This window comes from Ursus americanus, chromosome 16, assembly GCF_024610735.1.
Source record: "Ursus americanus isolate L20-20 chromosome 16, mUrsAme1.1.p, whole genome shotgun sequence".
Taxonomy (NCBI): domain Eukaryota; kingdom Metazoa; phylum Chordata; class Mammalia; order Carnivora; family Ursidae; genus Ursus; species Ursus americanus.
Window position 1 is genome coordinate 60,461,516 of NC_142142.1, and position 14,799 is coordinate 60,476,314.

A 14,799-nucleotide genomic window follows, 5' to 3' on the forward strand; every position below is an offset into this window, starting at 1 on the left:
TATTTTAAAAATGGAATATAGAACACTACAGTTTATAGTTCCTCTACTCAGAAGGATATGATGAACTCCTTTTCATTTTATCATCTATATTAAAACTTAGTTAATGATTGTAAGTATTTTATCATGGGAAAATATCAAAATTTGCTCAATTTACTTATTATTTTAGGAGATGTTTATACTGTTTCCAGGTTTACACAATTTCAAACTTTGATGATGTGAATATCTTTGAAGACAAGCCCTGGTACATCCCTTACTTAAAGATGAATTTCTAGAAATGAGATTGCTGGTGTAAATGGGAACAGTCCTTGTAATGGCCATGATACATTTTGTGCAACTTTTCTCCGGGAAGATCATGCAAATTTCTACCGTGGGCACCAGCCCTGCATGAAAGCACCTGCCACTGTGAGCGCTGGCCAGCCCGTGTGTACCTTCATTCTCAGCTACCTTTGCCAATCCGCTCCATGGCAAGGTAGATCTCGTTGCATTCATGTGAATTTATTTTTATAAAACATTTATGTTATAAAACAAATAGCTACTTTTCCTTTTTTCCAGTGTCACAACCTGTCATACTCTGCCCCTTTTTGCCATATGGTGTATTCATGTTTTACTTACTAATTTGTAAGTGCTTTTAAATATAGTCAAAATATTAACTTCTATTTTCTGCATATGTTGCAGATATTCTCCCTGTCCAGTAATGGTTTTGCTTACATAACTTAGTTCACGGTACTTCATTGTTATATATGTACTCAATTTGGTTGTAGCCATATAGAATTATCTTTTTTTCTGTGTTTTCAGCCTTTGGTATCATGCTTAGAAAAATCCTTCTCAAATCACATGATCAGTCTCAATCACACACGTTTTATTCTGTACCTATAATTCCTTTAAACTTTACTTGGTGTTGTACGCGATGATGCGCTACAAGTGGTTTACTCCCCAAGTGGTTGTTCCTCTGTGGCAACAGGAATAAATGAATAATGCATCCTGTCACTGATGCGAAATGCCACCTTTTGCATACTAAACCGTTAGTGTCGTGTTCTTAGGGAATGTTGTATTTACACAAGTCACCACTCAGAAATGAAAGCAACACGGACAGAAATCAAGGCGCTGCCCGTATAGGAAACTAGGCGCGAGGGAAGGTGAACATTGGCTCAGGATGGTGACATGAAGGTCCGTGAGGACACTTCTGAAGTCTGAAAGTTGTGTTTTGAAAGAGGCTGGTGAACAGAGAAGATACACCTGGGCTTTCTCTGCTAAGGCTGGCGGTGTTACACCCTGCGCCTCGTTCCACGACCTCTCAGTGATTCCCAAAACGAAGCGCGTCAAGTATCTCCCACAAGAGCTGGCTAACATTTGGGTTCTCGAGGGCCTCTGGAGCAAGGCTCATGAACCTGCACTATGACACATACCACAGGGAATGCTGGTGCTGGCCGGCCCCGGATGGTGCTTGGAGAAATACTCCCTTGGAGAAATACTCCCTTGGATTAAAATCCATGCACACTAGTACGGCAGGGCCCAGCAGAAGGTGCACAGAAGACAGCAGTGAGGACTTAGTGATGCACACAGGGGCCACGGCAGGAAGGACCTGAGTGGAGGGAGTAGTCCTGCGTTCTGGCCACCACCCGCTGGCGTGCTGAGGCCACGGGTGAGTGTTTCCCAGAACACCTACTCCTAATAACGCCAGTAACAAAGTTTGCAAAGGCTAACGTAATAATAATAATAATAATGGCTTCAAATCATTTTACTGTCTAACGGGATTTGCTGGACAGGAGAGAATGGATGGAGCTCCCGCTCGGGCCCTGGAAACTGGGCATTTACGCTATGGACTAGCGGTAAGAAAGTAAAAAAATTAAGTGCAGACTTTGCAGACACCAGGATGAAAAGTAGCAAATCTGCAGAAAGTGTAAGAAACACGGAAGAAGATTCCTTTTGGGAAAAAGTCAAGTGGCAGAGGTGAGAGAATTTAAACCCTTGCAGATGAACTGAGGATTGAATACCTTGAGTATTAATAAGCACTCTATTATCTTCTGAGAACTGCTTGACCTTGGGACTCTGTTACTGTGACATGTGCTATGGATAGAACTTCTTGTTGACTATGCTCCTCTCTTAATATCACTTGTTTTTGTTACTTGAACAATGTGGTCTGAGCCCTTGCAAAGCTGCGAGGCTGGGCTGCCCCATGGGTAGGGACTCCGGAGGAGAGAGATGTAAAAACTACCGTAGAAAGTTACTTGGGTTAATTACACCATCCATGACTAACTGGTAATCCAAGTAGGATTTTTTGAGATGAAATACCCAATAGTGATTTCTGAAGAAAATGAATTACTGTAGTTCTAACAAGTTGAATAATGTTTATATTTAAAAATCTACTTATTGTTGGGGTGCCTTAGTAGCTCAGTCATTAAGTGTCTGCCTTCAGCTCAGGTCATGATCCCAGGGTCCTGGGATCGAGTCCCGCTTTGGGCTCCCTGCTCAGTGGGAAATCTGCTTCTCCCTTCCCAGTTCCCCCTGCTTGTGCTCTCTCTCTCTCAAATAAATAAAAATAAATAAAATCTTTTTTAAAAAAGTCTACTTATTGTCTCAAAGATTAAAAGTATTACCAGAAGTTTAAAATATTACCAAGGAACACATGGTTTAGGAATCCTTTTTCTTTGGAACTTAAAGCTCACTATCAAAATGTTGATGAGCCCTGCGATAAAACACTTCCTGATTTTTTAAAATTCCAAATTTTTTTTCTTCATTTAGGGCAATGAACTAGTCAGCAGTTCTTTTTAAATGGATATAAAACTAAATGATTGCTCTTTAATGCCAAACAATTTCCTTTTCTGCTGAGGTTACAGCTACTGTATCAGACTGGCTGGAGAAAGTGTGGGGCTTTGTGGTCTGAAACGCAGTGTTACAGAATCACGAAACTATCAAATTGTTTAGGCTTCGAAAGGGAGCCTCTCCAGACTTGAGTTATGCTCTCAATCATTCCATCTTTATTCTCTTCCAGGGCAGGAGGACTCTCATGTAATTATTTCAAAAGGGTCTTGGGAGAATAATCAGAGTGAGTGCACTTTGAAGATGAAATCTGTGAAATACGAATTGGCTTACAGGAGATTTCAGAATACGTTTCAAGTGCGTGTGACTTTTATTGGTTACTTGAGTATAGCTCACTGTGAGCTCTCGGTTTGGTTTCTGGACTCTGGAAATACCACGCATCACCACCATTTGCTAACTGCTGGTTTCATTTTGATACTTTGCAGTGATAGCTGACGAAACCAATCTTGTTCTCATTCAGGCAGGACTGTCTATATTGACTTTGCCCTTGGCTATAACTGAGTATACTCACTATCTGGTAAAGGGAAGGGCTTGATGTGCGTTCATATGAGGCCTGCTACGAATACATTCTAGCTCTTGTGTTTCTCTATGTCTCAAAAAATGATGGCATTGCATAAAGTTTAACTTTACCGTGTTCAGCAGAATTGTAAGAATCTTACATTATTGCTGAATATTTCATAGATGCTAAAGTAGTTTAATGATTGCTTTACCAATTGCATAAAAGATATTCACCAGTAAGTACAAGCAACAGGGATATAAATAACTAGTTAAGATAAGATCCAACTTTATGCTGTTGGAGGAAATCTGTTCCTTCAATTATCAAGTAACATTCATAATAGGTTTGTTTTTCAGTTCTTAAAACAACATGGCTATGGGATAGCAGCATCAGGTTTAAGAGAATAATCATCACAGGTACTGAAGTCACTTTTTAAAAAAATAGGGCATCATATTCCAAATTTTGCTCTTTCCTGATTTTGAAGTTAGGAGGTATTAGCTTCTCTCATTATTTGAGAATTGCACCATCATGAACTAGAGAAACATCTGAACATCATGTAGGCCTCTTTGAATGTCACTGCACATTTATAAACAGTAACAGGTCTTGAGAAATTGGTATGTGCCCAGGCGATAAAGTTTCAGGTTTATGTAAGGACATTCTTCAATAAAGTGGTTTGCTTACCCCATAAACAAGCTCGCCCACCATCCCATTCCAGATCTTTGTGTCTGCATCCCTCGCTCCGTACTTTCCATCAGGGACAATGGCAATTTTATACTTGATACCAATATGTTTTGCAATTTCAGATGCCAAATCTACACAGTATCCTTCATACTTGTCATTTCCTTCAAACATTTCGTGATTTTTCTTGTACATAACATATGGGGATTCCTATAATGAGAGAAGTAGAACTGTAAAGGAGAAATTATACAACATTCACACGTCTTTATGTAACTTTTCAGCTGCGGAATTTGACAAGAAGATTATATTTAATAGCAGTATACACCCTGATCTTGTGTGGCTAGAAATCAATAATAAAACAGTTGAATATAGAAATATGCTTAGGAGTATACCCAGTTGCTTTATATTGGGGACTAGAAGTGAAACCTTTAAAACCGTTTTCTACCCGGTCACTGTTACATACCCAGCACCGTGACTCTGACACGAAAAGTATGCATTCATAACTTCTAGGGAAGTATAAGCCTATCCATCTTTGGCAATGAAATTAGTATTTCTAAAATAGCTCATGAAGTTCAATACTATCTAGTAGTTCAAGGTCACAAGGCTCCATATTCTTCTGCATCTTGTTTGGCCACGTTCAACTGCAGCCTCCTTTAGGAAAGGAGCTAGATGATTCTTCTGTGCTCTCTACCATTTCGCTGGATGCCTTTCTCAGAGCAGGCACTAGCAAGTTCAGTGAAGAAATGAATTAATAATTAAACACATTTTATATACTTTCTTGTGTTAAATCAGCTTTCCTAAAACTGTCCAATATTTTTGGCTTTAATGAGGGTTGTGGTCCATGAAGTTTTATTCTGTTATAAAATAAGTCTCCAATGAAAGCTAATAACCCCCCCCCCCCAAATTGTGACAGTCACACACTCCAAGTGATATTTCCATTTAGTTTTTGAAGCAAGTAAGACAGAAAATAGGATGAAGAATTACTGTGAAAATCCTTATAAAATGAAAAGGCTTACTGGTGGCACAGTTTTCAGTTAAAACACACACACACGCACACACACACACACACGTGCACACACATCCCTAAACCATACCATCTAAAGGCCGTGAACTAAAGAGACACGTTACCAAACAAGCACCTGATTTTATCAATGGAGCCTAAAGACAGGTCTGGTGAATATGCAAGATAGAGAAAACTGCTGGTCACACCTCAGATTTTTTAGTCATTTGCCGACCAGGAGTGGCCACCTTTGGCCACAATGTCATTGAGCTCATGGATTTATATTTTATAACATTGTAACATCATACATCCACTGAGTAATTTTTACACGAAATTCTTCTTGCCCAGCACATGTGTACTTGGGTAGTTGAACTTGCTCTTTGAACTCTGGATTAGATGGTATTTTACTTTCCATAACATGGCACTCTATAGTACTTCTGATTTTAAGTACTTTGTAAATGTAGAAACTACTTAAAAAAAACTTAATAAAGATGTAAATTACATGATATATAACTTTCTCATCGAGATGCCCTAAATAACTCTAGTGTGGGCAATTGTCTAGGGTTGGTCCTTGAATAATCCTGCCTTACGCTGACATAGTCAAGGGACCCAGAACTCTCTCATGTCTTTGAAATTGATGCATATTTTAACACCAGACTTGGGTAAAGAAAGTTTCTCCACCTATAAAGTTAAGGCAACTAATTGTCTCTTCTTAGTAGATGACAATTATTTAGTAGCTTACAGAGAACATTCTCCAAACATAAAGGGTTTTGAAAATTATAAATGTGGTGAGTTGCTGCAAAGCAGTGTTAATTTCTAAGATCTAAGGTATTAGTAGTTAAAACAAGCTAATCTTCTCATTCTTTTTCTTGTGACAGCTAATTAAAATGTGGAAGTATATGCAGAGAAAAGCAAGATTCCCACATTCGTAAAATGCTTAAAATCGTAATTTAAATTGCTGTAATCACTTAAAACTTTTAGTATAACAAACTCAAGAGTTTTCCAAAGTTGTACATGTACAGCTCACATGCAGTACTAAGATTGAAGGTTAATTCTAAAGTGTCTGGAATACTTGAACACTTGAGAACTTCAGCCCTCAAATACATATATGACAGTATTAGCTTGTGTGCATGTTTCTCTGGTTAGAAATCCCATCTCATTTGCTAAATTCCCTCTCCATTATGCAGTGAACAATTAGCTTTATTAAAAGCTGCAGTTATATTATGGACTCAAACATTTTGTTAGACACACACCGTGTGCCAGGCAGTTTGCTGGAAACTAAGGGGTACCAAAATAAATAAAAGATGCCTCTTGTCCTCTTGTGATTAAGATTATAATTCTTTGCAATAAGGACAAAGGAGTAAGAGTTGGGGGGGGGACAATAATAAAATACAGTAGTGAAAAATAATAATAGATCTACTTATTTAGTGCATGCTTTGGATCAGAAATAATGCTAAGTTCTTTAACTGTGTCTTTCATTTACTTTTCACACGGATATTTTGAGGTAGGCATTTCCCATTTTGCAGGGGGAAAATTTAAGTCTCAGAGAGGGGAAGCAAATTGTTCAGTTTCACAGAAGTAGCAGATGTGGGAAATGAACCTATATTTTGAAATATCTGGAAATTGTTTTTTTTTATTTTAATTTTTTTAAATTATATTATGTTAGTCACCATACAGTACATCCCTGGTTTCTGATGTAAAGTTCGATGATTCATTAGTTGCGTATAATTGTTGAAGCTATCACTGCATTTGTCAAAACGTGTGCAACTCTTTGAGATTTCATATGATTTAACTAGAGTAGAGAGGGGACAAGTTGAAGAACATGAATTTCTGTATTATGAGTAAATGAAATACCTTCTATGAAACTGTGGGTGCACAGTGTAGATAAAACCTTTCCATATATCCTCGGATTGTCTGGTACCTGTAAGGCACTCAATGACTTAAAGATGCCTGGTGCATCAGTGCTCCCTAAATAGGAATATCAGGGCGAAGGAATTATATTAGAACTTCTGATTCAGGTCTTCAAAAGGGAAGTAGTTATTAAGTGCTAGGCCATCTCTTCTGAAATAGACATATATACATCTAAATAAAAAATGTTATCTAGTGTTTTCTTTGCTTGTTTTTCAATTCCCTTTTTGGACAGCATGGGTCCATCAGGGTCTTTGCTCTCCTGCCAAACAGACCAGCAAAGACTAGAAAACCTTTCAGCTTACAGGAGATGTTGCTTAGAAATTGAGCTAGACTGCACAACCAGGGGCACACACAATTACTGAGCTTCACATGGGTGGTGCATGCAGCATAAGAGAAATAAGATGATCACATGCAGGGAGGTGGGAGAACAGGCAGAGAGAAAGACTAGGCTTTTCTTGAACAAAAGCTCTCCTGGTTGCTCAGCTCTCCCCACTTCCTTCAAGTGCGTCTCATTTTGCTTTTCTTTCATATTAAATCGGCATGAGTAGCAATCCTCAACACTCTCCCAACTTCCTCCTTTGCACCAACCCAGCCTGACAATTTGCCCACAAGTAGCCCTTCTGACCTGCATATTTGGGGAGGATTTAATACAAGGTTTTGGGGTTACCACAGGTGAAGAAAAAAACCAAACCTGTTCAATATAATAGAAAATGAATCCTAGCTAAACGTTAAAGAGGATTTGTGGGGCATCTTTGATATGGAGCTCTTATGAAGTTCAGGTATTCAACTGTGAATAAAAATGGAATGATCAGAGAAGTGGGATATAACCTCTTACTTCTGCCTTAAGAGTCTAACCTACCATCTTTATTATCAACTACTGTGCTCTGCGGAGCAGTAATTTCTCAGAAGTTATTTTAAATGCATTACTTCTTAGTGATTATGAGTTTATTACTAAAATTTCCATAATGGGTAGTTTTCTACATCTGCTCTGCTATTTCAGGAAAGAAATCAATCTCCATCTAAACCTGCTACATCAGGGCTTGCTTAAGGAAATGTTTGTGTCAATGAATTAAGATGATTTTCAATCAATAAAGTATTTTCCTACTGAGAAAAAAACTTTTTGGATTATTTGTATTCAGCAAAGCTGTTGAAATAGGTACTTATTAGAAAGGCTTTAAGATTTTCTAAACATAAAAAATAAAATCATTACAATGACTTAAACAGTTAAAATAATAAAATCAGTAGTATCAACCAAAGTTATTTGCTGTGTGGATATTTTCTTTTCCCCAAAGAATCTTACTGGATGTAGATAATTTATCCCAAGGGTAAAATTCTTAAAAGGAGAAGTTAACAAGTTATTATTCAATTCAGAGAAAAAATGAGGAAGTTGGATGTCTGCACAGTTTTAAATTTATTCAAAATAAGGTATTTCAAAACGAGCTGAGTGCTAAGCCCTTTGGAGGCAGGTGTATGTATGAGGGAAATTAATATTTAGTGCAAGGAAGAAAATAAATATATCTATTTTTGTATATATGTGTCCATATGTATATAGGATATAAAAATATACATGTATATTGTTGTATATGCACATGCATATACGTGGAGTGCAGCTATAAACTTCTACATAGAGAAGATAAAATATCAAACATCTAATGAAAAGGTATAAAAAAGTTAACTTCTGGAAAGATTGAGTGTGAGAAGTAAAACTGCTTTCAGGTTTGTAACATAACTCTGACACTGCAGTGAATAAATGGGGATTTATGGAAAATCTTCCTAAAGGACTGTTACGTTCACGAGATGGTAAGGAATACCTTCTTAGCAGAGTAATGCATCATTAAGCACCGTTTAGCTTCAGTTGTGAACATTTGGGGGACAATGGCCTTGGCTGAAATACTGCTTTCTCTCTCCGTTTCCAGAGAGTTCAGCAGCCAGAGGAGGGAGATTACACGTCTCCTCGCTGCACGCTGCCTTCTCCTCAACGGCTGCGCGTGTGCAAACTGCACGACACAGATCTGGCTTCCTTAGGTTGCCGACAGAAATTATTACTGAGAATGCAGAAAGTTAGTATGATGCGCAGTCTCGTAGACAATTACAGGCTTTATCAGATTTTTAGTCACTGCATCTTAAAGAAAGAAAATAGGATCTGAACTCAAAACTTTAGACCTTTCAACCTTGTAGTCCTCATCCTCACGAGGTGATGCTGCCAAGTTCACTTTTAATTAGATTGCGCCGAGTTATATTCACACAACTGTATTCAGGTGGAATAAACGAATCATTAAAATGAAGATTGCGTCATTGATAGACCAGACTGTCCTAAGAAAAAGATAAATTTCAACAGTACAGAAAGCTGAAGCCACGTTTTATTTAAGAATGGTATCTGTCTACGTATCTCGTTTGCTGTCCGCGTTCTTTCACTAGAACACAGACTCGTCCGACCGCAGGACTGCTGTTGGTCTTGTTCTCTAGCGTGTCCCTGGGCATACAGTTGTGCCCAGCACACAGCAGACGCTTAATAAATATTTATGGATGAATAAATGAATTTCTCAATCAATTTTATTTAACAACAGCATATACCGTTACAATGTATCAACATATAAATAACAACATACACCAAGGAAAGACAAAGGGGAGAACAGCAACACCATATCAGTTTTGATCAAAGTGAATGATTTCCAGGGCGGCAACACTCTCGACCTTCTGTGTCTAGATAGCTGTCTTGCACATATTACGATGTCTAACCGGCTCCATCTGTGTTGGGAGTTTTCAGCTGAATTTGGGGGAGTATTACACACAGATGCCAATACCTAATTTGTCTACAAGGAATCATATTTCTTTCAACATGAATGAGATGGTGGAGCTGTCATAGGTCCCAGACGACCATTTTCACAAAAGCAATACAAGGAACACGTTTAGAGAAAGGATTCTAGTATTCTTTTTTTAATTACTGAATGATTATGCAATTGCAAAGCCCAAAGAGGTATTATCATACGAAGATTACATTTTTATACAAAAGACAAATGCTAGTATTGCACTATTTTGATAGCAAAAATACTGAGGATATCACTGTCAAACAACAGTTAGCTTACAGAATATTCTTCATGTATATAGGAAACAACTGAATTTCTCAATCATTTTAACTAATTTTTTGTTAGCATGCTTTCTGAAAACCAGCCATGCTTGCAAATTGACTCAATATTTTGGTTTTAAGAATTCTATCTCCAGCCCCTTTAATAACAGGGATGGAAAGGAGATTCTCTATATTATACCTATAATGCACATTCAAACACTTTGTTTCACATAGAACAGGCAAAATTTCAAAAACCTTTAAAGAAAACAACTGCGTATTCAGAAAACAAGCACACAAATTCATAGATATTTACTTGTAGAAAACCGTCACTTGGAATTAGGAGTGATATAATTCCACCTTTATGTACAATGACCTCATTTCAGGATAGGGGAATTTCTATGTGAGAATTGCTAAGTGATTCTCTTTCAACATCTATATACTTTCTTGAGAAAGATGAGGATTAATTCTTCTTTTGTTCTAGTATCTCTGAAAAGTCACAGAACTTAAAAAATTTTTTTTTTCTGGTAGTCCAGAGTTGGTCATCCAAGAAGAATCCCACATGAAAAATTAGCTTAAATTTACTACACAGGAGAACAAGACTTGAGCCTTAGTTAGGAATGGTCGAACAGCGTGGAACTCATTTCTTTCTTGATCAATTTCTTAAAATAGGATTCTTCATCAGAGGCTGAAAAGAGGAGGACTGTACTGAAGTATGACTTTCCATTACTGTGTCTTTTTAGGAAAAGAAATATATATATATATATATATGTATGTATATATACTGCTTTTCAAGTCCCATGCAACTATTACACAATTAAGCTAGAAGGAGCGTATTCTGCACTCTTACACAAAAACTGCTGTTGGTCGGTTTGCATTCTAAAATCATAAACTTCCCATCAAGGCTTGGTGGGGTAACATGACATTGCTAGCTGGTGATGTGACACAGAGAACACTCATTGCAACATATGAACGCCTCTCTCTGGCATTTTCATGCTTTGACCTCGGTGCCAAAAGTTTTGGAAATAACTTGACGTTACTAAAAACCAAAATTACATAAGCTAAAATCTAAATAACATAAAGTACTCTCACTTTACTCAGAGTAAGGCTTCGTAAATAATTAAAAATGTGTTCTGCCTAATGAGACAGGGAGCTGAGGATATAGGTCACCGATTGTTGATCTCCTTCGACCAGCATGGACTCTAAAGGGCATGCATGACTTCGATAATATTCTATGATTGAAAAGGTAATTTCTTTAGGATCTCTGTGAAAACACTTCCTTTGGAGTAGTTTTCACGTTATGATGTGACAGAATGGAGCAATCATACTTTCCTTAAGTCTTAGGAGAAGTCTAACAAATTGTATTGTGTATTTGTCATTGGTCAATGAGAAAAATAATCGGTGCAGAACACCCTTTTCACATTAAAAATAAATATAGAACAAAATTTATTTCTAAAGTATTTAGTTGTATAAAACATGCTCATTAAAATCTTTACATTCATATCTCCACTATTATAAACAGACAATGCAAATCATTATCCAATGAATGATTAAACTACTTGAAAGTGATCAATTTTAATACTATGAACTATTATTACATTGATGTCATAAAAAACATAGTAACAACAATAATATGGTGTTTACTACCAGTTGTTTTTATGTGACTGGTTGCTGATTTTTCATGTTCATTCTTCTGTCCTTTGGAATGTTAGCATTTCATACATTTCTAACTAGAGTGTGACAGTTTCCATTTTTAACATCTGAGCATCTTTCCAAGGACAACATTGCAACAAAAGAGAATACAAATAAAAGTACGGAATGTATCCAAAGCTCAGGACAAACCTATTTAAGTCTGAAGAGACTTCTGTGGCTCAGAACACCCGCGTCACCACGATGTAGCCCTCACCCTGTTCACCATAGCTGGGAAATTAAAACTGCCTGTGGACAAGACGGAACAGCATAAAGCACAGACCAAAACTTACCATAATTGTGGTTACAACCACTGTTCTGTTCTCAATAGCTGCCGTGTCATTGCCAAGAGTGGGCACATCTTGAATCAAGACCAATTTATCCATATCGTTCCAGTAACCAACCTGCCAAACAGAGAAAAGTCTTGAAAACACATTTTAGAACAGTTTTCTCTAGTTTTTTTGGAACCATGACTGGTATCAATAAATAAGCAAACAAATTTAAAAAGGAGACCAAAAGGAGGTTTTGGAAGTTTTCTTAATTGATGATGAGCCAGTTTTTCTGACGCTAATGATACTGCCTGGTTGTACACTGGGCAACGTTACAATTTACAGTCTTGGAGTAGCCGAGACATTGGAGAAAGAGACGTTCAAAAAAGAATATGGATACAGATGGAATACCATTTTATGTTGAACCTCTCCTAGTGGGATTGACTGGCAACCTCTAAAATTAATTTACATGATTTTATCAATAATGTTAGAGGTTTTACTATAAAGGGAATATGTACAGGATATTTTTAAACAAAAAAGACTTGCATATATACGGCAATATAGACATAGTTTGGGGTTTTACATAACCTAGCCACTGGGTAAAAATCTGACCATTTCTAAAATGCTAAATACATCACAGGTTAATTTTAATGAATAATATTTTCACTTGCAAAGATTACACTTAAAATTTGCATTTTTAAATTTTTAAATCCTTATATAACTTTCTCACCTAGAGGTGAAACAAAGGCCTTTCCATAAAATATATTAAGTACTTAAAGTACTTTACAAAGTAGTAAACTCTACTGGGGTCCTAAAGGAAATTTAGGGTTCTTTGTATCCTGCCGACTACTACGTACTAGGAATGGCTACCACTTGACTGCTTGCTCTGGGACAGAGCATCTAAATACGTACCTAAAAGTATACACAAAGCAGTGTAAAGGTACGTGCCTCTGTGACCCATACCTTGGAGATGAGGACCTATAACAGCAGGTTACAGACACTGCATGAGGTGATTACACTCCAGAGGGGTGAGAATTCAAAACTGAGTTCTGCGTGACACCAAGTCCACACACTTGGCTGTTAGGATCCACAACCTCCCCAAATGCGTGTCCAGTGAATGCGTGCCAAACTTCTTTCTCGAATTTCTAGATACAGTTGATAAAACTCCTGTCTCCAATAAAATGTATGTAACTGCTTACTGGTCTATAGTCACTGTTTGTTCTAATATGTTTTGGAAGTCTCTCCTGCTTCCTCCAAGTTTCTTGACTGTCATGTTAGTATTTGTGAATGTACTGAAATAAAGTAAGCATTAACGTGTCAGAAAGAGGGACTGTGTTATTCACGATGTCGCATGTACAATCTCAGAATAGATGGAGGAGATCAATTTTCATTAATATGGTTTGCTGTAGTTCTTAGTTTGATTTGAAATTATGAACATCTATCAATTCAGAAATAGTTTTCAAGAGCCCATATGAATCTATTGGTAGCTGACATTTATTTAATAGCTCAGTGAAAAAGTTATTTTAAAAACAAGTATGCCTTTGAGACATACGCACATCCTCATACAGCCTCAATTCCTACATGCACTTACAAAAAAACAAAAAACAAAAAACCAACATGTCAGTTGCCTCCTGTTAATTCTCCTTTCCTCATGACGGTTCTACGACATGAAAATAGGTTTTGCAGTTTAGCACTTCGTTACGAGGCAGCCACCTCCAGGTCTCAGCAGCCCGTTCTCTGGGAAAGGCATTTTTCTTTATTAATGAGTTCCCACAACAGAAAAACCACAGATTTGGGACACTCTGAAGAGTCCTCAGATGTTGGCAAGACCTTGACATTTTGAATTTAAAACAGCTTCATGACTATCTGCCCTTAAAAGAGAAATGATTTAGAAGTGCTGACAAGTTAAACTAAAGAGGAAAATTTTACCTAACTGTATCTGTTTGCCTTATATTTATTTGCAATTCTGTGAAAAAAGAAAGCTGTGGTTTGGGGTACGGGACCATTCATGCTAGATCTCATTGGGCCACAGACACACTGGGAAGTGAGTCAATCAGAGTGGACAGTGATATAGGGGTCACTTCCCAAAGAAAGGAATCCTGAAGTTTGAACCTAGAATCTCACATGAGATGGGGTTTCTCTCTCTAGTTCTTCACAACATTTTACAACATACGAAGAACTTTTCCCATGCCTGGTCTCATTCAATCACAGGGAAGCAGGCATTTTTCCTAGAGACAGAAATTGGGTGAAGGATACTTTTGTAATGCTGGAGCAAAAATATGAAGTGTTTAAATCACACAACTGGCAGGGATGTCAGAAAAATATTTGTCCTCTTTGGACTCCTGAAGGTGAATTGTGCGTAAATACCACCCAGTGAGTAGACATCTCTGTATTTGCAGCGACCCTTGCCTGCAATGTAGGGACTGGGTTCAGGAGCAGCCCCTATTCTACTCAAAGCTTGTTCCTTGGAGGGCTGATAGGACCAGACCTGTCCCCGCAAATATGGCTTAATTCCCGTACCAGCCCTAAAGAGAACTCTTATGGGCTCTGGGTCTGACAATATTTCATAGCAGTCAAGAGAGTGAGCTCTGGAGCTAGGTGGGCCCTGGTTTCCACCCTACCTCCATGTCTTTGGAGCTGAACATCCCTGGGCAGGTTCCTTGGTGTCTCTGAGCCTTACTTTTGCCTCTTCTTTAAAATGAGAAAAGATATATCTCACTTTCAGGTTGTTGTGAGGATTAAATATAAAAATGCACATCAATTTTCCATTTCTGCACCTGACCTATCACCTGCTCTCAATACATAAAATTTTTACAACTAGGCGTTCCTGAAAGCACACACATCTTGCTCTAGGGCATTCCCTGGGGGCCAC

General features: G+C 37.7%; 1 protein-coding gene across 3 annotated transcripts in view; it reads right to left on the reverse strand.

Annotated features, from left to right (window-relative positions):
• The window catches only part of GRIA4 (glutamate ionotropic receptor AMPA type subunit 4), a 361,556-nt gene that overhangs the window by 49,492 nt on the left and 297,265 nt on the right, over positions 1 to 14,799 (reverse strand). For 2 of the 3 annotated variants that reach the window (XM_045797668.2, XM_045797670.2), the window contains 2 exons: positions 11,952 to 12,062; positions 3,998 to 4,204 (listed from right to left, as the gene is read on the reverse strand). In XM_045797668.2, coding sequence (XP_045653624.1) covers positions 3,998 to 4,204; positions 11,952 to 12,062 — 318 coding nt within the window. Of the gene's footprint in view, positions 1 to 3,997; positions 4,205 to 9,440; positions 10,658 to 11,951; positions 12,063 to 14,799 lie in introns of those variants that run through there. The other variant, XM_087868488.1, reaches the window with a different exon arrangement.